The sequence below is a fragment of the Panthera onca genome, chromosome E3 (assembly GCF_046562875.1).
Source record: "Panthera onca isolate mPanOnc1 chromosome E3, mPanOnc1 haplotype 2, whole genome shotgun sequence".
In the NCBI taxonomy this organism is placed as follows: domain Eukaryota; kingdom Metazoa; phylum Chordata; class Mammalia; order Carnivora; family Felidae; genus Panthera; species Panthera onca.
In genome coordinates this window covers 25,167,067-25,181,356 of record NC_138354.1, presented here as the reverse complement: position 1 = coordinate 25,181,356, position 14,290 = coordinate 25,167,067, and the positions used below count along the sequence as shown (strand labels likewise).

The 14,290-nt window shown below is 42.3% G+C and overlaps 1 protein-coding gene across 3 annotated transcripts in view; it reads right to left on the bottom strand.

Moving 5' to 3' along the window:
- Window positions 1–14,290, bottom strand: part of DNAH3 (dynein axonemal heavy chain 3) — a 168,135-nt gene that overhangs the window by 136,591 nt on the left and 17,254 nt on the right. For 2 of the 3 annotated variants that reach the window (XM_060648727.3, XM_060648728.3), the window contains 5 exons: window positions 12,674–12,869; window positions 8,222–8,347; window positions 6,857–7,052; window positions 5,005–5,184; window positions 99–235 (listed from right to left, as the gene is read on the bottom strand). In XM_060648727.3, the coding sequence (XP_060504710.3) occupies window positions 99–235; window positions 5,005–5,184; window positions 6,857–7,052; window positions 8,222–8,347; window positions 12,674–12,869 (835 nt within the window). The remainder of the gene's footprint in view (window positions 1–98; window positions 236–5,004; window positions 5,185–6,856; window positions 7,053–8,221; window positions 8,348–12,673; window positions 12,870–14,290) is intronic. The other variant, XM_060648729.3, reaches the window with a different exon arrangement.

The following is a 14,290-nucleotide window of genomic DNA, read 5'->3' as shown; positions in this document are numbered from 1 at the left end:
ACTACAGATGTGTTTTGGGTGCATGGGAACAGCGATTATTTATTTGATGACAAACAAACCAATGCCAAAATGGCTAAGTTACAACTAAACCCACTTACTTGCGGGGGCCGACTTGATTTTTCTGAAATACCTCGAAGGTTTGATTCACAAAATCAGAAACCAGTTTTTCTTCAGGGTTAATGGTTCCAAGAATCAGATTATATCCTTTCAACTCCGGGAACAGGATAGATTCCACCTAAAGGATTAGAAACCACTTTTATGTAGTGACACATCCACAAGACACAGGAAGGGAAATGGTACCAAAAGGTAAAATCTTCTGCAATGGACTCCCTTCCAGAGACACCAGTTGCATTGACACTTGTTTCCCCTTGGATAGTGCCAGGATCACCCTCCTGGTCCCTTTACCTCTATCCTCTCTTCTCTCCCTCTTGGGTTACTCATCTTTCCCTGCCCCTTTCAAGTCTCCTGTCCCTGGAGAGTCCCCTGGGCCTCTAGTTAGGATGTTAAGTTTCCCTGCTTAAAGCTCACATTCTGAACTCTTCCCACTCAGCACAACTGTAACGAAATAATGTATAATGAGCCGTTTTAGGTTTGTCATGGGATATAAATACCATGAGGGCCTGGATCGTGTCTGACTTCTTCACTATTGTGAAGAGTTCAACAAGAGCTTGGCACGTAGTGGGGCACCTGTGTGGCTCAGTCGATTGAGCATCTGACTTCGGCTCAGGTCATGATCTCACAGTTTGTGGGTTCCAGCCCTGTGTTGGGCTCTGTGCTGACAGCTTAGAGTCTGGAGCCTGCTTCAGATTCTGTGTCTTCCTCTCTCTGCCCCTCCCCCACTCAGGCGCGCTCTCTCTCTCTCTCCCTCTCTTAAAAATAAACATTAAAAAAAATTTTTTTTAAAGAGCTTGGCACATAGTAAGTGCTCAGTAAATATGGTGTGACTGAATGAGTATTATAGTGGTGGCTCCCTGTCCCCCTGATCAGCTTTTACTAATGAAGTTATTGGAGACATGGGTTCTAAATCTGATTCTGCTGCTAATTGACCATGTGACCTGAGCTAAGCTACTTCTCTCTGAACTTCCATTTTCTCCCCTGAAGAAAAGGAGAGACACTAGATTCTTCTCTCAGATCAGAGGGGGAAAAAAGTCTATAGCTAGAACAGTATCTTTTCTGATAATTCAAGTACTCCTTTTTTTTAAAGTTTATTTATTTTTGAGAGAGAGAGAACATGAGTAGGGGAGGGGCAGAGAGAGAGAGAGAATCCCAAGCAGATTCCACACTGTCAGTGCAGAACCTGATGTGAGGCTTGATCTCAAGAATTGTCAGATCATGACCTGAGCTGAAATCACGAGTTGGAGTCTTAACCGAATGAGTCACCCAGGCGCCCCAAGTACTCCAACTTCTAAATGGCATGTGTGTATCCCTGGGAAATGTTCTCACTTGCATGATTCAAGAAGACTGCCAAGTCTGTGCTGGGTACCCAATGTTCTCCCTAAGAAAGCTTACGGTGATGGGTCCCAGAAAAGACTGTCAGAGTGCTCTACTTGGTTGCAGCAATTATACACCATGGATGAGAATACACTGATTTAGAAAGAGGGAAAGCCCAGTGTAAATGGTCTGTATCCTCCTTCTTTGGACAATTCCAAGGTTTTTAAGCCAGCAGAGGAACAAACAGCTTCTTTGCTGTGGCCATGCTGCAGACAGTGGAGGAGTGATCCTTCTCCAAGGAGATGGAGGATAGGGCATTGGTCAAGCATATGGATGAAATGATTTAGAGAGGGGTGCCTGGGTGGCTCAGTTAAACGTCCAATTTCAGCTCAGGACATGATCTCACAGTTCGGGAGTTCGAGCCCTGTGTCAGACTCTCTGCTGTCAGTGCAGAGCCCGCTTCTGATCCTGTCTCCCTCTCTGTCTGTCTCTCTCTCAAAAATAAACATTACAAAAAAAAAAAAAGAAAAAGATATGGTTTAGGGACACACAACTGGTACATCCAGGCCACTCAACAGATCACATGTGGACAGCATAAGGGATTGTTTCTTGAGAAGTCTTCAGTCAAAAGAGGAAGTAATGCCTTTTATCGCCCTTTAAATGTGGCAGGTTCTCCCATGCTCCGTAGTAGTCTGTAAAACTGAGCTGAGATCAATGGTGCCCTTCCCAGGTAATCACTCTTACAATCTTCTTATCTCCATGGCTCTCTGATCCCTGACTTCCTGGTCTTGTCATCACCCTCAGTGCTTATGCCTGCACACTTCTCCAAGTTTGGGATTTCCCTGGCACTCTGAGTGAGAAAAGTCTCCCATCAGGGAGACTCCATAGTAATGTGTGTGTGTGTGTCTGTGTGTGTATTCCTGATTACGAAAGTAATGTCTTGACATGGCTGCTAATGCTGATTTTTTTCCTTGCTGCATTTTTAGTTTTAGAAAACCCTTCCTTATTTCACCCCACCTCATTTTATTTATGCCGCTCATTCACCTCTTTTCATTTCAATCAGTATTACAACATCTATGTCTTAATTTTTTTGCCAAGACAAATATTTTCTAATATGTACTTTGCTTTCCTTTAGTAACTTTCTCATAGGTAGGCTTCCCTTCTATACCTTGAAACTTATTTTCAAAACTTCACGCTGACATTTTTCCCAACTTAAAAAAATTTATGTTTAAGGGAACCTGTGTGGCTTGTTTGGTAGGGCATGTAACTCTTGGTCTCAGGACAGTGATTTTGAGCCCTACATTGGGTGTAAAGATTACTTTAAAATAAAACTTCCAAAATAAATAAAATAAGGGACATCTGGGTGGCTCAGTCAGTTAAGCATTCATCTCTTAATTTTGGCTCAGGTCATGATCTCACAGTTTGTCAGTTTGAGCTCCACATCGGACTCTGCCCAGACAGTATGGACCCTGCCTGGGATTCTCTCTCTCACTCTCTCAAAATAAATAAACACTTAAACAATAAAAATAAATGAAATAAAATAATATTTATGTTCAACCATAAAAAAGGCAGGAAAGGTAGGGATTAGGGGTAATGTCCGTCTGTTGCAGTTCTTAGATATACTTATTAGATACTCAACCTGAGGGGCTATTCTTTTAAAGTTTCAATACCCAGTTCATGAGGCACCTGGGGCACCAGTTCATGGGGCACTCAGTTTCAATACCCAGTTCATGGGGCACCCAGTCACTGTTTCAAAAACAATAAATTGTGTTTCATAAATAAATAAATAAAACAGTTGTGTTTCAAAAACAATAAACATTAAAAATAATTTAAGTTTTGGGGTGCCTGGGTGACTCAGTCAGTTAAGCGTCCAACTTTGGCTCAGGTCACGATCTCACGGTTCATGGGTTCAAGCCCTGTGTCGGGCTCTGTGCTGACAGCTCAGAGCCTGGAGCCTGCTTCAGATTCTGTATCTCCCTCTCTCTGCCCCTCCCCTGATCGTGATCTGTATCTCTCTGTTTCTCAAAAATGAATAAATATTAAAAAACTTAAAAAAAAAAACTTAAGTTTCAATACCCAGTTCAGAGACAGAATCGTGTGAGTTTGACACAGGAGCCAGTGCTGTGGGCATGTCTAGATAGAGAATGCTGAGACTGGGCTGCTTTTTCTCACAGTCTGATAAAGTCATTGGCATTCACTTGGGCCTAGCTTTCAAACCTGGTACACACTATAACCTGTGACTACATCTTCTTGCCATGGGAATCCACTAAATTCCACCACCCCTGCTGGGTGTTTGCAGGAGCGACCACATGAGCCCTTGGCTCTCCCGGCCCAGCTGCTTGCAAACATTGCTAATCAAGATCAGTGAAAGAGAACTTGAGTGGTATGTATTTTATCTGTCCCCAAGCCCCACACTTATCCTTCCAAATTACAGGGTCTTCTCTTTCATTTCCTTTCTAGGGATATCAATTGTAGGAGAGTTGCCCACTGTTTCTTTCCCTTCCACACACCCAGTTTTCTTGTTAACTAGGCTTGGTTGGGTTCGAAACCCCAAATTTAGAGTTATCTGGTGAAATCGACTAGAGCATTTTGGCCTCACATGCTTCCCTACAACACCAAACTCTACTCTTGAGCTCTTGGAACCCTCTAAGCATAGGACTGCAAAGAAAAGAGTACTTAAGAGTACCTAAGCATCACACATAATGCCTGGGCAATGAGGGAGGGGGAGAAAAGTAGAGAAAAACACCCCATGGCTCCCTTTCCTGTGTGGCTCTGGACACTGGCCTTCTTGCCACTTCAGCCACCCAGAGGGAGTACAGAGTACAGAAGAGTCACACTCATGTGGGTGATCCTGCCCAGCACTAAAAGTCTGCTACGTGTCTGGAATATGATTACCAATCCCACCCTGGAAAGGAAGCTGGAAAGGTCTTGGATCAGGAAGAGAAGCTTCAATCTCTCCCCTTGATGTCTTCAGTGGTTAAACAAATGCAACTTCAAGAACTAAATTAGGTATCATTTCATGAAGATTCTTGGTGAGTTCATGGCGTTGCTCCATCGTGGATTGTCAACCCAAGTTGGTTACGGCTTGGGACACATCTGTCCCTTTGAAGTTGGCGTCATGTTGAGGAAAAGGGGAACTCTACTTGCTGACAAAATAATTCTTAAAAAAAATTTTTTAATGTTTATTTTGAGAGAGACAGAGAGACAGCATGCATGTAAGCAGGGAAGGGGCAGATAGGGGGATAGAGGATCCGAAGTGGGCTCTGTACTCACAGCAGAGCTGGACGCGGAGCTTGAACTCATGAACCATGAGATCATGACCTGAGCTGAAGTTGGACGCTTACCGGACTGAGCCACCCAGGCGCCCCATTAATGCTTGTATTAGAAGCACAATTCTCTAATGCGTGGACATTTCTTTATGGCCCAAATCTTCTGTCTGGGGTCACGGGAGGCATACTCAGGATTGAGCTCTCAAAATAAAAACTCTTCTGACTACCTTGTACAAACAATCTCTTTAAATATATTTTATTCGATAAGTAAATAAAACTATAAATGAGTAAGTCAGTACTATACCTTGGGGATCTCCCTAGAGTTTTTAATAATTTCCAAGAAAGAATTGTGTATTAATTCCCAGCAGTCATCAAAAGATGGATTAAAGATGATAATGGGTTCATGGACTTCAAGTTTGATCATGATTAGCTGAGGTATGAAGAACTCCATCTCTTGGTAGGGCTCCTTGTAATCATTCCCATCCTTCAGGAGATATAAGATATGGCAGCTGTCACAAGATGGGGCCTTCCAGAATCAAAGGAGTGATTTTTACCCATTCACAGTATTACATGAATACCAGAAAAGGAAATGCAGGGTACCAGGCACTGTTCATGTTCACATAAGGTCTGGGTATGGCTTAGCCCACCCTGAGCTTATCCACTCCCCCATTCCAGAAGTTTTAATTCAGTATATTTTCTTTGCTTAGATATTCCTGCATTAATTATTTCCAAATCCTTCCTACCCTTCAAAATTCAGCTCAAAAGTCCCTGCTCTAGGAAGCTTCTCTGTTCTCTAGCAAGATATAATCTCTTTCACTTCTGAACTTATGTGTTTCTATTTCCTTCATGCTATTTTAGCTTTCTCTGTTGCAGAGATTTATAGGTACATCTTATTTTCTCTACTCTAACCTCAAGGGCAGGATCTGTCTGAACCCTGTACTTCCTCTGAAATCTCCAAGGTAGCATTTAATACATAGCTGATGCTCAATAAAAATCTGTTGACAGAATCCAAAAGCATAAATAGTTATCTGTATACCTCAAATGGAGCTAATGAGTGTATAGTCTATTTTAAACACTCAAAATGTCAACACTCCTACAACAGAAATATTGGCATGGAGATATCTACAATTCCCTATGAGGGTAGTAATAGGAGATACCTCTCATAAACTACCCTGCCTAATGAAATTGTCACAGGGTAGCTGGAAAGTATTTGCCTAAGTCAGTGATGTTAGACATCTCTAGATCTGTTTAAGGATGATTGATAAACATTTGCTGAATCGCTACCATGTATCAAATACCCATAAATCTCCCCTTCTTTCAGACATATAAAGATTTAACTTTCCCCTTTGTGGGGAATTTTAGAGTGGGATTTGTTCCACATCTGAGCCTCTTCTGCTTTAGCAAAGTGGATGATTACAGTGACATCTATTGATTGGTCCTTGCTACAAAGCTAACATCACAGTCTAAATTCAGCAACATTGGCTTCTATACTTTTTTTGAGCAAAAGGACAATTGTTCATCTTTACTTCATTTGTAAAAATACTTAGAACTTAACCTTTTATAACCAGGCAATTATATATTTTTATTACTCCTTTTTAAGGTAAAATGTGCACATGGCATAAAATGTAAACAAACCTTGGTCCATAGGTTATTTAAGTTTAGGGGATGCTATGATCTTTTGAAATCCAAGGCTTAGTGTTTTTAGCTTTTATTTTGACTTCACTGAAGTAGTTTCATGAAGAAAGTTATTAATTAGGTCAACAAAGCCTTTTGTTTTCAGAGATGCCCCTTCAAAGACCAAAGAACCAAAAGCCAATGTTTGCAATGATACACACAACACTCCCTAAATATCAAGCCAAAGATTGATAACAAAATTTTTTCAACTCCTTCCTTCACAGAGGATGAAAAAGTGACCCCATTCCCTCTTATAGGAGGTATGAATTCCATTTTATTCTATCTTCTTTCAATTTTTGTAACAACTTCTCCACTTCTGGAGATCTTTGGCAATTTGGTATAGGCAATTACCTCAGGAAAGCTTGCTGTGACTCACAAAACTCATTTTCATGAACTAATGTAGCTGAAGACCTACATGATGGAATTCTGATTCTGTCTTGGTTGTTTCCCCTCAAAGGGCCTACTGCTGGTCCCCTACATACCTTGTGTATCATGAAAAAGGAGACGAGGTCCTCGAGAGACTTAATGACCAAGTCCCTCAGCTGGAGGGACATGAAGGAAGCAACAGAAGCAAAATATTCCTCAATGTTATGAGAGGAGTCATAGTCACTCTTGGGAGCAAAATGGACCCACTGCTCCTTCTGTGAGATGAACAGCTGGGCACAGGTGGGGATCCACCTGTGAAAAAAGAAGGGCAGAGAAGTAAGAAGCTCTTCTGAGCTCGGAGAAATCCTATCAGATGTTCCCCACTCTCTGTAACAAGGAAGGTGGCTCATTCCCCACTAAGCAGCTTTCCAAATCGGTACTTTCATATCCCTGGCCACCTCCCCGGCCAACACCTCTTTCCTGGAAAGAAAGTAGTAAGATTTGAATTGAGAGACTATTCATCCAAAGGCACAAGGGATGCTGGTGTCATGTCCTGCTCAAAGAGTCTCTAGTTTCTTCACTATAATCAGAGATTGGGGTGAAGGGGCATGAAGAAATGGAATGTTCTGTCCAACTTCTCTCCCTGCCAAATGCCTGGCCTCTGATTCAGACTTTATAGGGGGAAAGAGAGGAAGAGGAGAAAAAGAAGAAAACTTAAGAGAAACTCCAGTGTGGTGATAGTTGCTCAGAGGTTGAGAGTGAAAATAAGAAAAGAAAAAGAAAAAATGGATGTCTCATTGTTCTTTCTTCCTACTTCCCCCAATTTTTAATTCCCAGTGGGAACCACTGGCCTTTTCATCCTATCACATCTCTTTTATGATTGCTAGGAAGGTGCTACTCTAACAATCAGAGAAGTACTAGTAACAGCCAGAGTTGTAAAGACAATAATTTTGATATTTATCAAGCAGCTACTACGTGCTATGGCATATACATTTTCTCTGATAATAAAAACCCACTGGTCGGTATTACCACCATCATTTTACATAAGGGGGTTTCTCTAGCTCTGGACATCATCCTGCATGCATTTGCAAAGGGAAAAGGAATAGTCTAAGTGACTGAAAACTCTCTAACCCTGGAATCTTGCAGCTGTTTATCTGGGCCACCTGAACACAAGTTATTCAAACTCAAGTCATGTAACTTAGCAAGACCTCACAGATTTCAGAGGGAGGGTAAGGAAGTGGTAGCCCAACAAAGAATGGTAATGAGAGTTTCAAAAAGGCAGAGGGAGAACAGGAATGAGGGTTGAAGCATGGACCTGGGGAGACACAAATACTGGTGGGATGGAATGTGGAAGGAAAGAGACAGAGAAAGATGTCAGTGAGAAGTCAGCAAACTGTGCAACCTCCAGGCTGGGAACCAGTTTTCCCTCCTGAGAGTTTATGATGTTGTGACGAGGTCCCATTCTGAGGCCAGATACTGACTTGTTGAGAAGAATTTGGCGTGCTTCCATGCAGTGTTTCTGGATCACATCCCAGTACTCATGAGGCTGCAAAGGCAATTTTCCTGCCAGTAACTCTGCTGTTCGAACAAACCTGAGGTCTTTAAATCTGCCAAAAGAGAGGGAGAACCGTCCTGGGCTGAGAAGACAATAATGAATTCTCGAGGATGGGTTCAAAGGGCACACATCCTCACTTTTCTTATCTTTTTGTTTGTTTATTTTGAGAGGGAGAGAGAGAGAGTGTGCAAGTGCGAGTGAGTAGAGAAGGGGAAGAGAGAGGGAGAGAGAGAATCCCAAGCAGGTTCCGTGCTCAGTGTGAAGCCTGATGTGGGGCTCAAACTCACGAACTGTGAGATCAGGACCTGAGCTAAAATCAAGTGTCAGACACTTAAACAACTGAGGCACCCAGGTGCCCCATCCTCACTTTTCAATGAGAGTAAAACCATTTATATTTGAAAAATATGAAAGTCTGAGGAGGGGTAGACAGTCCACAAGAACCTTGCAAAGAGTAGATAGATGAGCCAACTGAATAGGTGTTTGCTGAGCCTTCCTATCTGTCCCGCTCCAAATAACCCATCTGAGGAGTGGGGTTTTGGCAGCAACCTGGTTATTTGTCTGCCTGGGAACTGGGATATCAAATGGACAAATCAAAGTTCTTTACAACAGCAAAGACAGAGAAGACAGGTCAAGCGAAGCACCACCTTCATGATCAAGTGGGTTCCATCTAATCCTCAACGTGGCCCCTAGATAAGCTACTCAGGACAACTTGGAGGACTGCTTTGGTCTAAACAAACAACAAAAACCCTTCAGACCTACTACCCCGATGGCTGGCAGACTCACCAAGACACGCACAGCATACCTTGGCACAGTCCCTCACACAATGCAGGCATGCAATATTTGTTGAATGAATACACGAATCTCCTTCCACCTTCTCCTGTGAGGCTCTTATCTTCTCCTATTTCTCTCAGATCAATGGATGTGTTGCCCTTTACCACATTCCCCAAGGCCTCTTTTAGCTCAGAGGGACACCATATCTCTTCCTGATATCTATTCCACTCATTTATAAATCACTCTTTTGATTTTTTTTAATGTTTATTTATTTTTGACAGAGAAACAGAGGATGAGTGGGGAAGGGCAGAGAAAGAGGGAGACACAGAATCTGAAGCAGGCTCCAGGCTCTGAGCTGTCAGCATACAGCCCGACGCGGGGCTCGAAACTCACTGACCGTGAGATCGTGACCTGAGCTGCAGTTAGACGCTCAACCGACTGAGCCACCCGGGCACCCCTATAACTCATTCTTTTAAATAATCACTGCCTTTCACTTCCTCAATTAGACCTTTCCTCACTTTCTTAGCTCATCTCATGTCTTGCTTCTCATTTTCATTATCACTGTAATGACCTCTTGGGCACTTTTCTCACCTTTCTTAAATCCCACAGCCTACCCTATTCCTATTCCTAATCCCTATTCCTCCTTGGTGTAGGTGGTGAACTTGGTCCCCATCTTGTCTGGCCAGTCACAAAGCACTGTTAGGGGAGGACAGAATCTGAGACCTCCCTCACCACACCTTTGATATCCAACCTGAGTATGGCCCTTGTCACCACTTGGTAATTATGCTACTTATCTTTAATTCAGTTCTAACAAACTTCCGACAATGGCTTTTTAGACCACAACCCTATTTGAGCCCCCAGGTCCTTTACCCTTTGCCAACCACTAGGCGACTCCTTAGAATTTTTAAAATTAATCATGCAGGCCATAAAGAAGAGCAGTCTGTATCATTTCCTTAACAAATCTTTCTCATTGTTGATTTTTTTTTTTTTTTTTTTTTTTGGTTCAGCTGACAAAGACCTTCTAAATGGCTTTGTTTGTCTTTGTTGCCTACGTAATCTTTAGGAAACCCCTAAAAGCAGGCGGTAAGAATTCTTTCTTTTCAGAAGCTATGGGTTCAATAATTTGCCATCTTCACTACACGATCAAATTAAATGCACATGTACATCTTTTTGGCTTTGAGCATTTAGCAATTTACCATCCCTAAGACTGACCTTTTTTGTTAATTTCTAGTTTATTTTTTGAGGCCATAAACATGCTTATAATTAAAGCAGCACCTTCATTTATTGAACAGCTATATGCCAAAACTGTTCTAAGCAATTCATCCAACAACCCATGAGGTAACTGTTATTATTCTCATTTCACATATAAAAAAATAGAGGCCTAGAGAGATTAAGTTCCCCCAAATCACACTGTTTGTTATTAACAGAGAGAGAATCAGAATTTAGGCAGTGTAGTTTTGGAGCCCATACTATAAATTATTACCCTATATGCTTCTGCCTCATTAGAAAATGACTGTTTCTTTTCAGTCCTGAGTGGCACCTCCAATGACTTAGAAAACTGAATACAGTCCAAAGAAGGGAATGTGCTTATTTAACATTGGTGGGCTCCATGCTAGCTTGACTTCCCCTTCCATTCCCTTTTAAAACATAAGTAAAATAAAGAATGTGATAAACAAGGAAGTTCTCCAGGTAACAAGCCTCCCTTAAGACTGAAGACACTCAAAGCTACAGAGCCTCCCCAAAATAAAATATTTGAGCTACTGGCAAGTTTAGCCAATCAAAATTAAGTAAGCATATTTACCTTCAATTTTTCTTTTATTTTTTAAAATTTATTTTATTTATTTTGAGAGAGCGAGAGAGAGAGAAATGGGGGGGGGGGTGTGGTGACAGCAGGGGAGAGGCAGAAAGAGAGAGAATCCTAAGCAGGCTTCACACTGTCAGCGCAGAGCCCTATGTGACCTAAGATCATGACCTGAGCCGAAATCAGGAATCGGACACTTAACCGACTGAGCCTCCTGGCTCTCTACTTTTCATTTTTTAAGTAGGCTTCATACCCAGCGTGGAGCCTAACAGAGGGCTCAAACTCACAACCCTAAAATCAAGACCTGAGGCAAGATCAAGAGTCAGACACTCAACCAACTGAGCCACCCAGATGCCCCCAGCCTCTAATTTTTCTAATAAAGAACTCAGACGATGGCAGCTCATCATGTCATCAGCCTGACCTTTCAGTGAAATCTGTTGGCCTCATGTTCCCACCAGGATTGGCACCTCCCTTGATGGACTCCCCCAAAATGACAGTCTTTCTCTGCAGCTAATGAATGGATAAACTCAACAGGGTGTAGCCTTTCAATGGAATAATATTCAGTCACAGAATGGAATGAAACACTGATACATGCTTCAGTGGTGGATGAACCTTGAAAACCTGATGCTGAGCAAAAAGCAAATAGACACAAAAGGTCACATATGGTGTGATTCCATCTACATGAAATGTCCAGGATAGGTTAAATCTGTAGAGACAGAAATCAGGTTAGTGGTTGCCAAGGGCTGAGCGGAAGGGGGATGAAGGAGTGACTGCTAATGGATATCGCATTTCTTTCTGGGTTGTACAAACGTGTGAGTGCACTGAAAACTACCGTACTGTGCACTTAAGAGGGGTGAATTTTATGGTATGTGGATTATATCTCAATTTAGAAAAATGACAGAAAAGGGATTCTTGCATCCTCTAAACTCCTCCACTTCCTGTGGCCAATTCAGTCACTGATGAACAAAAAATTTTTTTAACTTTATTTATTTATTTTGAAAGAGAGAGAGAGAGAGAGAGAGAGAGAGAGAGAGACAGCACGCCAGCTAGGAAGGGGCAGAGAGAGAATTCCAAGCAGGTTTCCCACTGTTAGCACAGAGCCCGATGCAGGGCTTGAACTCATGAACATGAGTTTAGGTCTTGAGCTGAAATCAAGAGTCAGACACTTAACTGACTGAGCCCCCCAGGCGCTCCACTGATGAACATAACAGACCACTGTTTGCCATCCCTGTGCGGGTAATGAGTTACCTAAGGAATAAGACCCAATCTCCCATACATCTCATAGGCTAGAGAAAAGACAAACTAGCAAACACACAGTTGTAATTCAGTGTGGTACATGTCCTCACAGAGTTAATGGCTCATTCCCACTTAATGGGTCGGGCACTGTTCTGAGTACTTTGCATGTATTAAGTTATTCATTCCTCCTACCAGCCCAATGAAGCAGGAACTCTTACTATCCTTAATTTAGAGATCAGGAAAGCAAGACCCAGACAGATGATGTAACATACCCATATTACCTAGGAAGCCGCAGAGTGAAGATACAGCCCTTAGCGGGCTGGCTCCAAGTCTGTGCTCTTTACTGGTACGTACCAGGGCTTAGAGACTGGCACTGGGTGTCATGCAAAGAAAAGTACCTTCACTGTGCATGGAGAGCTGTCATTTACAGTTCATATGCACTTTTGGTCCAGGATTTTCATCATTTCCTTTTAAGGGCTGGGCTACCCTAACTGTGCCCAGCATAGATAGTCTCTTATGTGTGCAAACAAGAAAGAAAGGGAAAGAAAAGGGAAGGGAGGAAATTCTTACTCTGTAAACCACAGTTCTTTCAGGCTGAGCATCATGGGGTTCACTGTGTGCAGATGTTCCTCGTTCCACTTCTTGGCATTCCTGTAGACACTGTGCCAGGGCACAGGGGCCCGGATCACTCTTTGAGGAAACATACGGGGAATATTCTCAATGAAGAGTCTTTTTCTCTCTATTGGGTCCATGAGGATGTAATCAACTATAACCAGCAGAGCAAATACTTTGTTAGTAAGGCAGGCCCTGGAACACTCTGTGCTCTGAGCTGCAGAATTTAGAATGTAAATGAGCCTCTGACCGGTTACACTGATAATACCCATTATGTTGATAATCCCCTGGGTATAACTAAATTGGGGAAGCTCCACTCTGTTGGTTTGTTTTCTTTCTGAAGATATTTCAGGGAGAAGGAGGAGTGTAACTTCACAGTCTGGAGCTTAGAACCTGGGGTTGAGACCTATTAGGATATCTAGCATCATGCATGACAAGGAGCTACTATTTGATGATACCTCATTCATCATTAATTGATTTCTCACACCTAAATAGCCATACACAAAAAAATCAACATAATGGATGATACCATATACTCAGAATTGGAAATTCAGAAACCAAATATTTCACATGCTACGGAAAGAACGATTGGTAAAAGGTTCACAGAGGAAGGGACATTTGAGCTGGAATGTGAAGAATGAGTAGGCATTTGTAGACAGGATAGGAAGGAAAGAACATATAACGTTCTTTGGAAGAACCAAAGAAGTAACAGCATATGATGAAATGCAGTTCTATGACTTTTGTAAAACATGCTGAAGGATCTGGGAGTTATTTTGTAGCTGAAATATCAGATGCAAGTGGTCGAGTTTAAGGTGATAAGACTGCAGAAGTACATTGAGGCTGGAATTTAAAAGACTTTTTACAAGTTTAACCTTATGAGTTTGGTTCTACCCTAGAGTGGACAAGGAGCCATTACCCTGACACCATTAGAAAGTTAATTAGGAAATTAAAAATAACTAGATAACTTGGTAAACACAGCGATTGGCCAGAGAAAATAGAAAGATGAGGAACTAATATCATTATGCCCCTTCGATGTATTTCTCACATTACTCACCATCATTAAATATTTCCCAATGACCTACTGTGTGTATAAGACATGGGCCTAAGGAATGAAGGGGAGCTAGGATCAATAATATGTCCTTCACGGTCAAAGAACTGACAGTCTAATAAGGGAGCCAAGACCCACAAGAAATGAAAAGACAATGCCAGTGTGAAATGACAGAGGAGAAATAATGGCCCAGAGATGGTCCAAAGTAGGGTGAGTTAAAAGTAGAGATAAGAAGTGCTGTGCATGCAGACGGTGGAGGGACCACTGTGGGGTGCAGAGAGCTAAAAGTACTTAAGAGGCAGGTCTTGAGCTAGGTTTTAAAACTTAGGTAAACCCTTGGTAGTCCTAGTGTTGCCCAGAGGTGAGCAAGCATCCATATCTCCTGGTAGCTTGTTAGAAATGCAGACTCTCAGGCCCTACCCCAGATCTACCGAATCGGAATCTGGTTTTTGAGAGAGAGAGAGAGAGAGAGAGAGAGAGAGAGAGAGAGAGAGAGATCGAGTGCACGAGCGAGTGCAAGTGGGGGA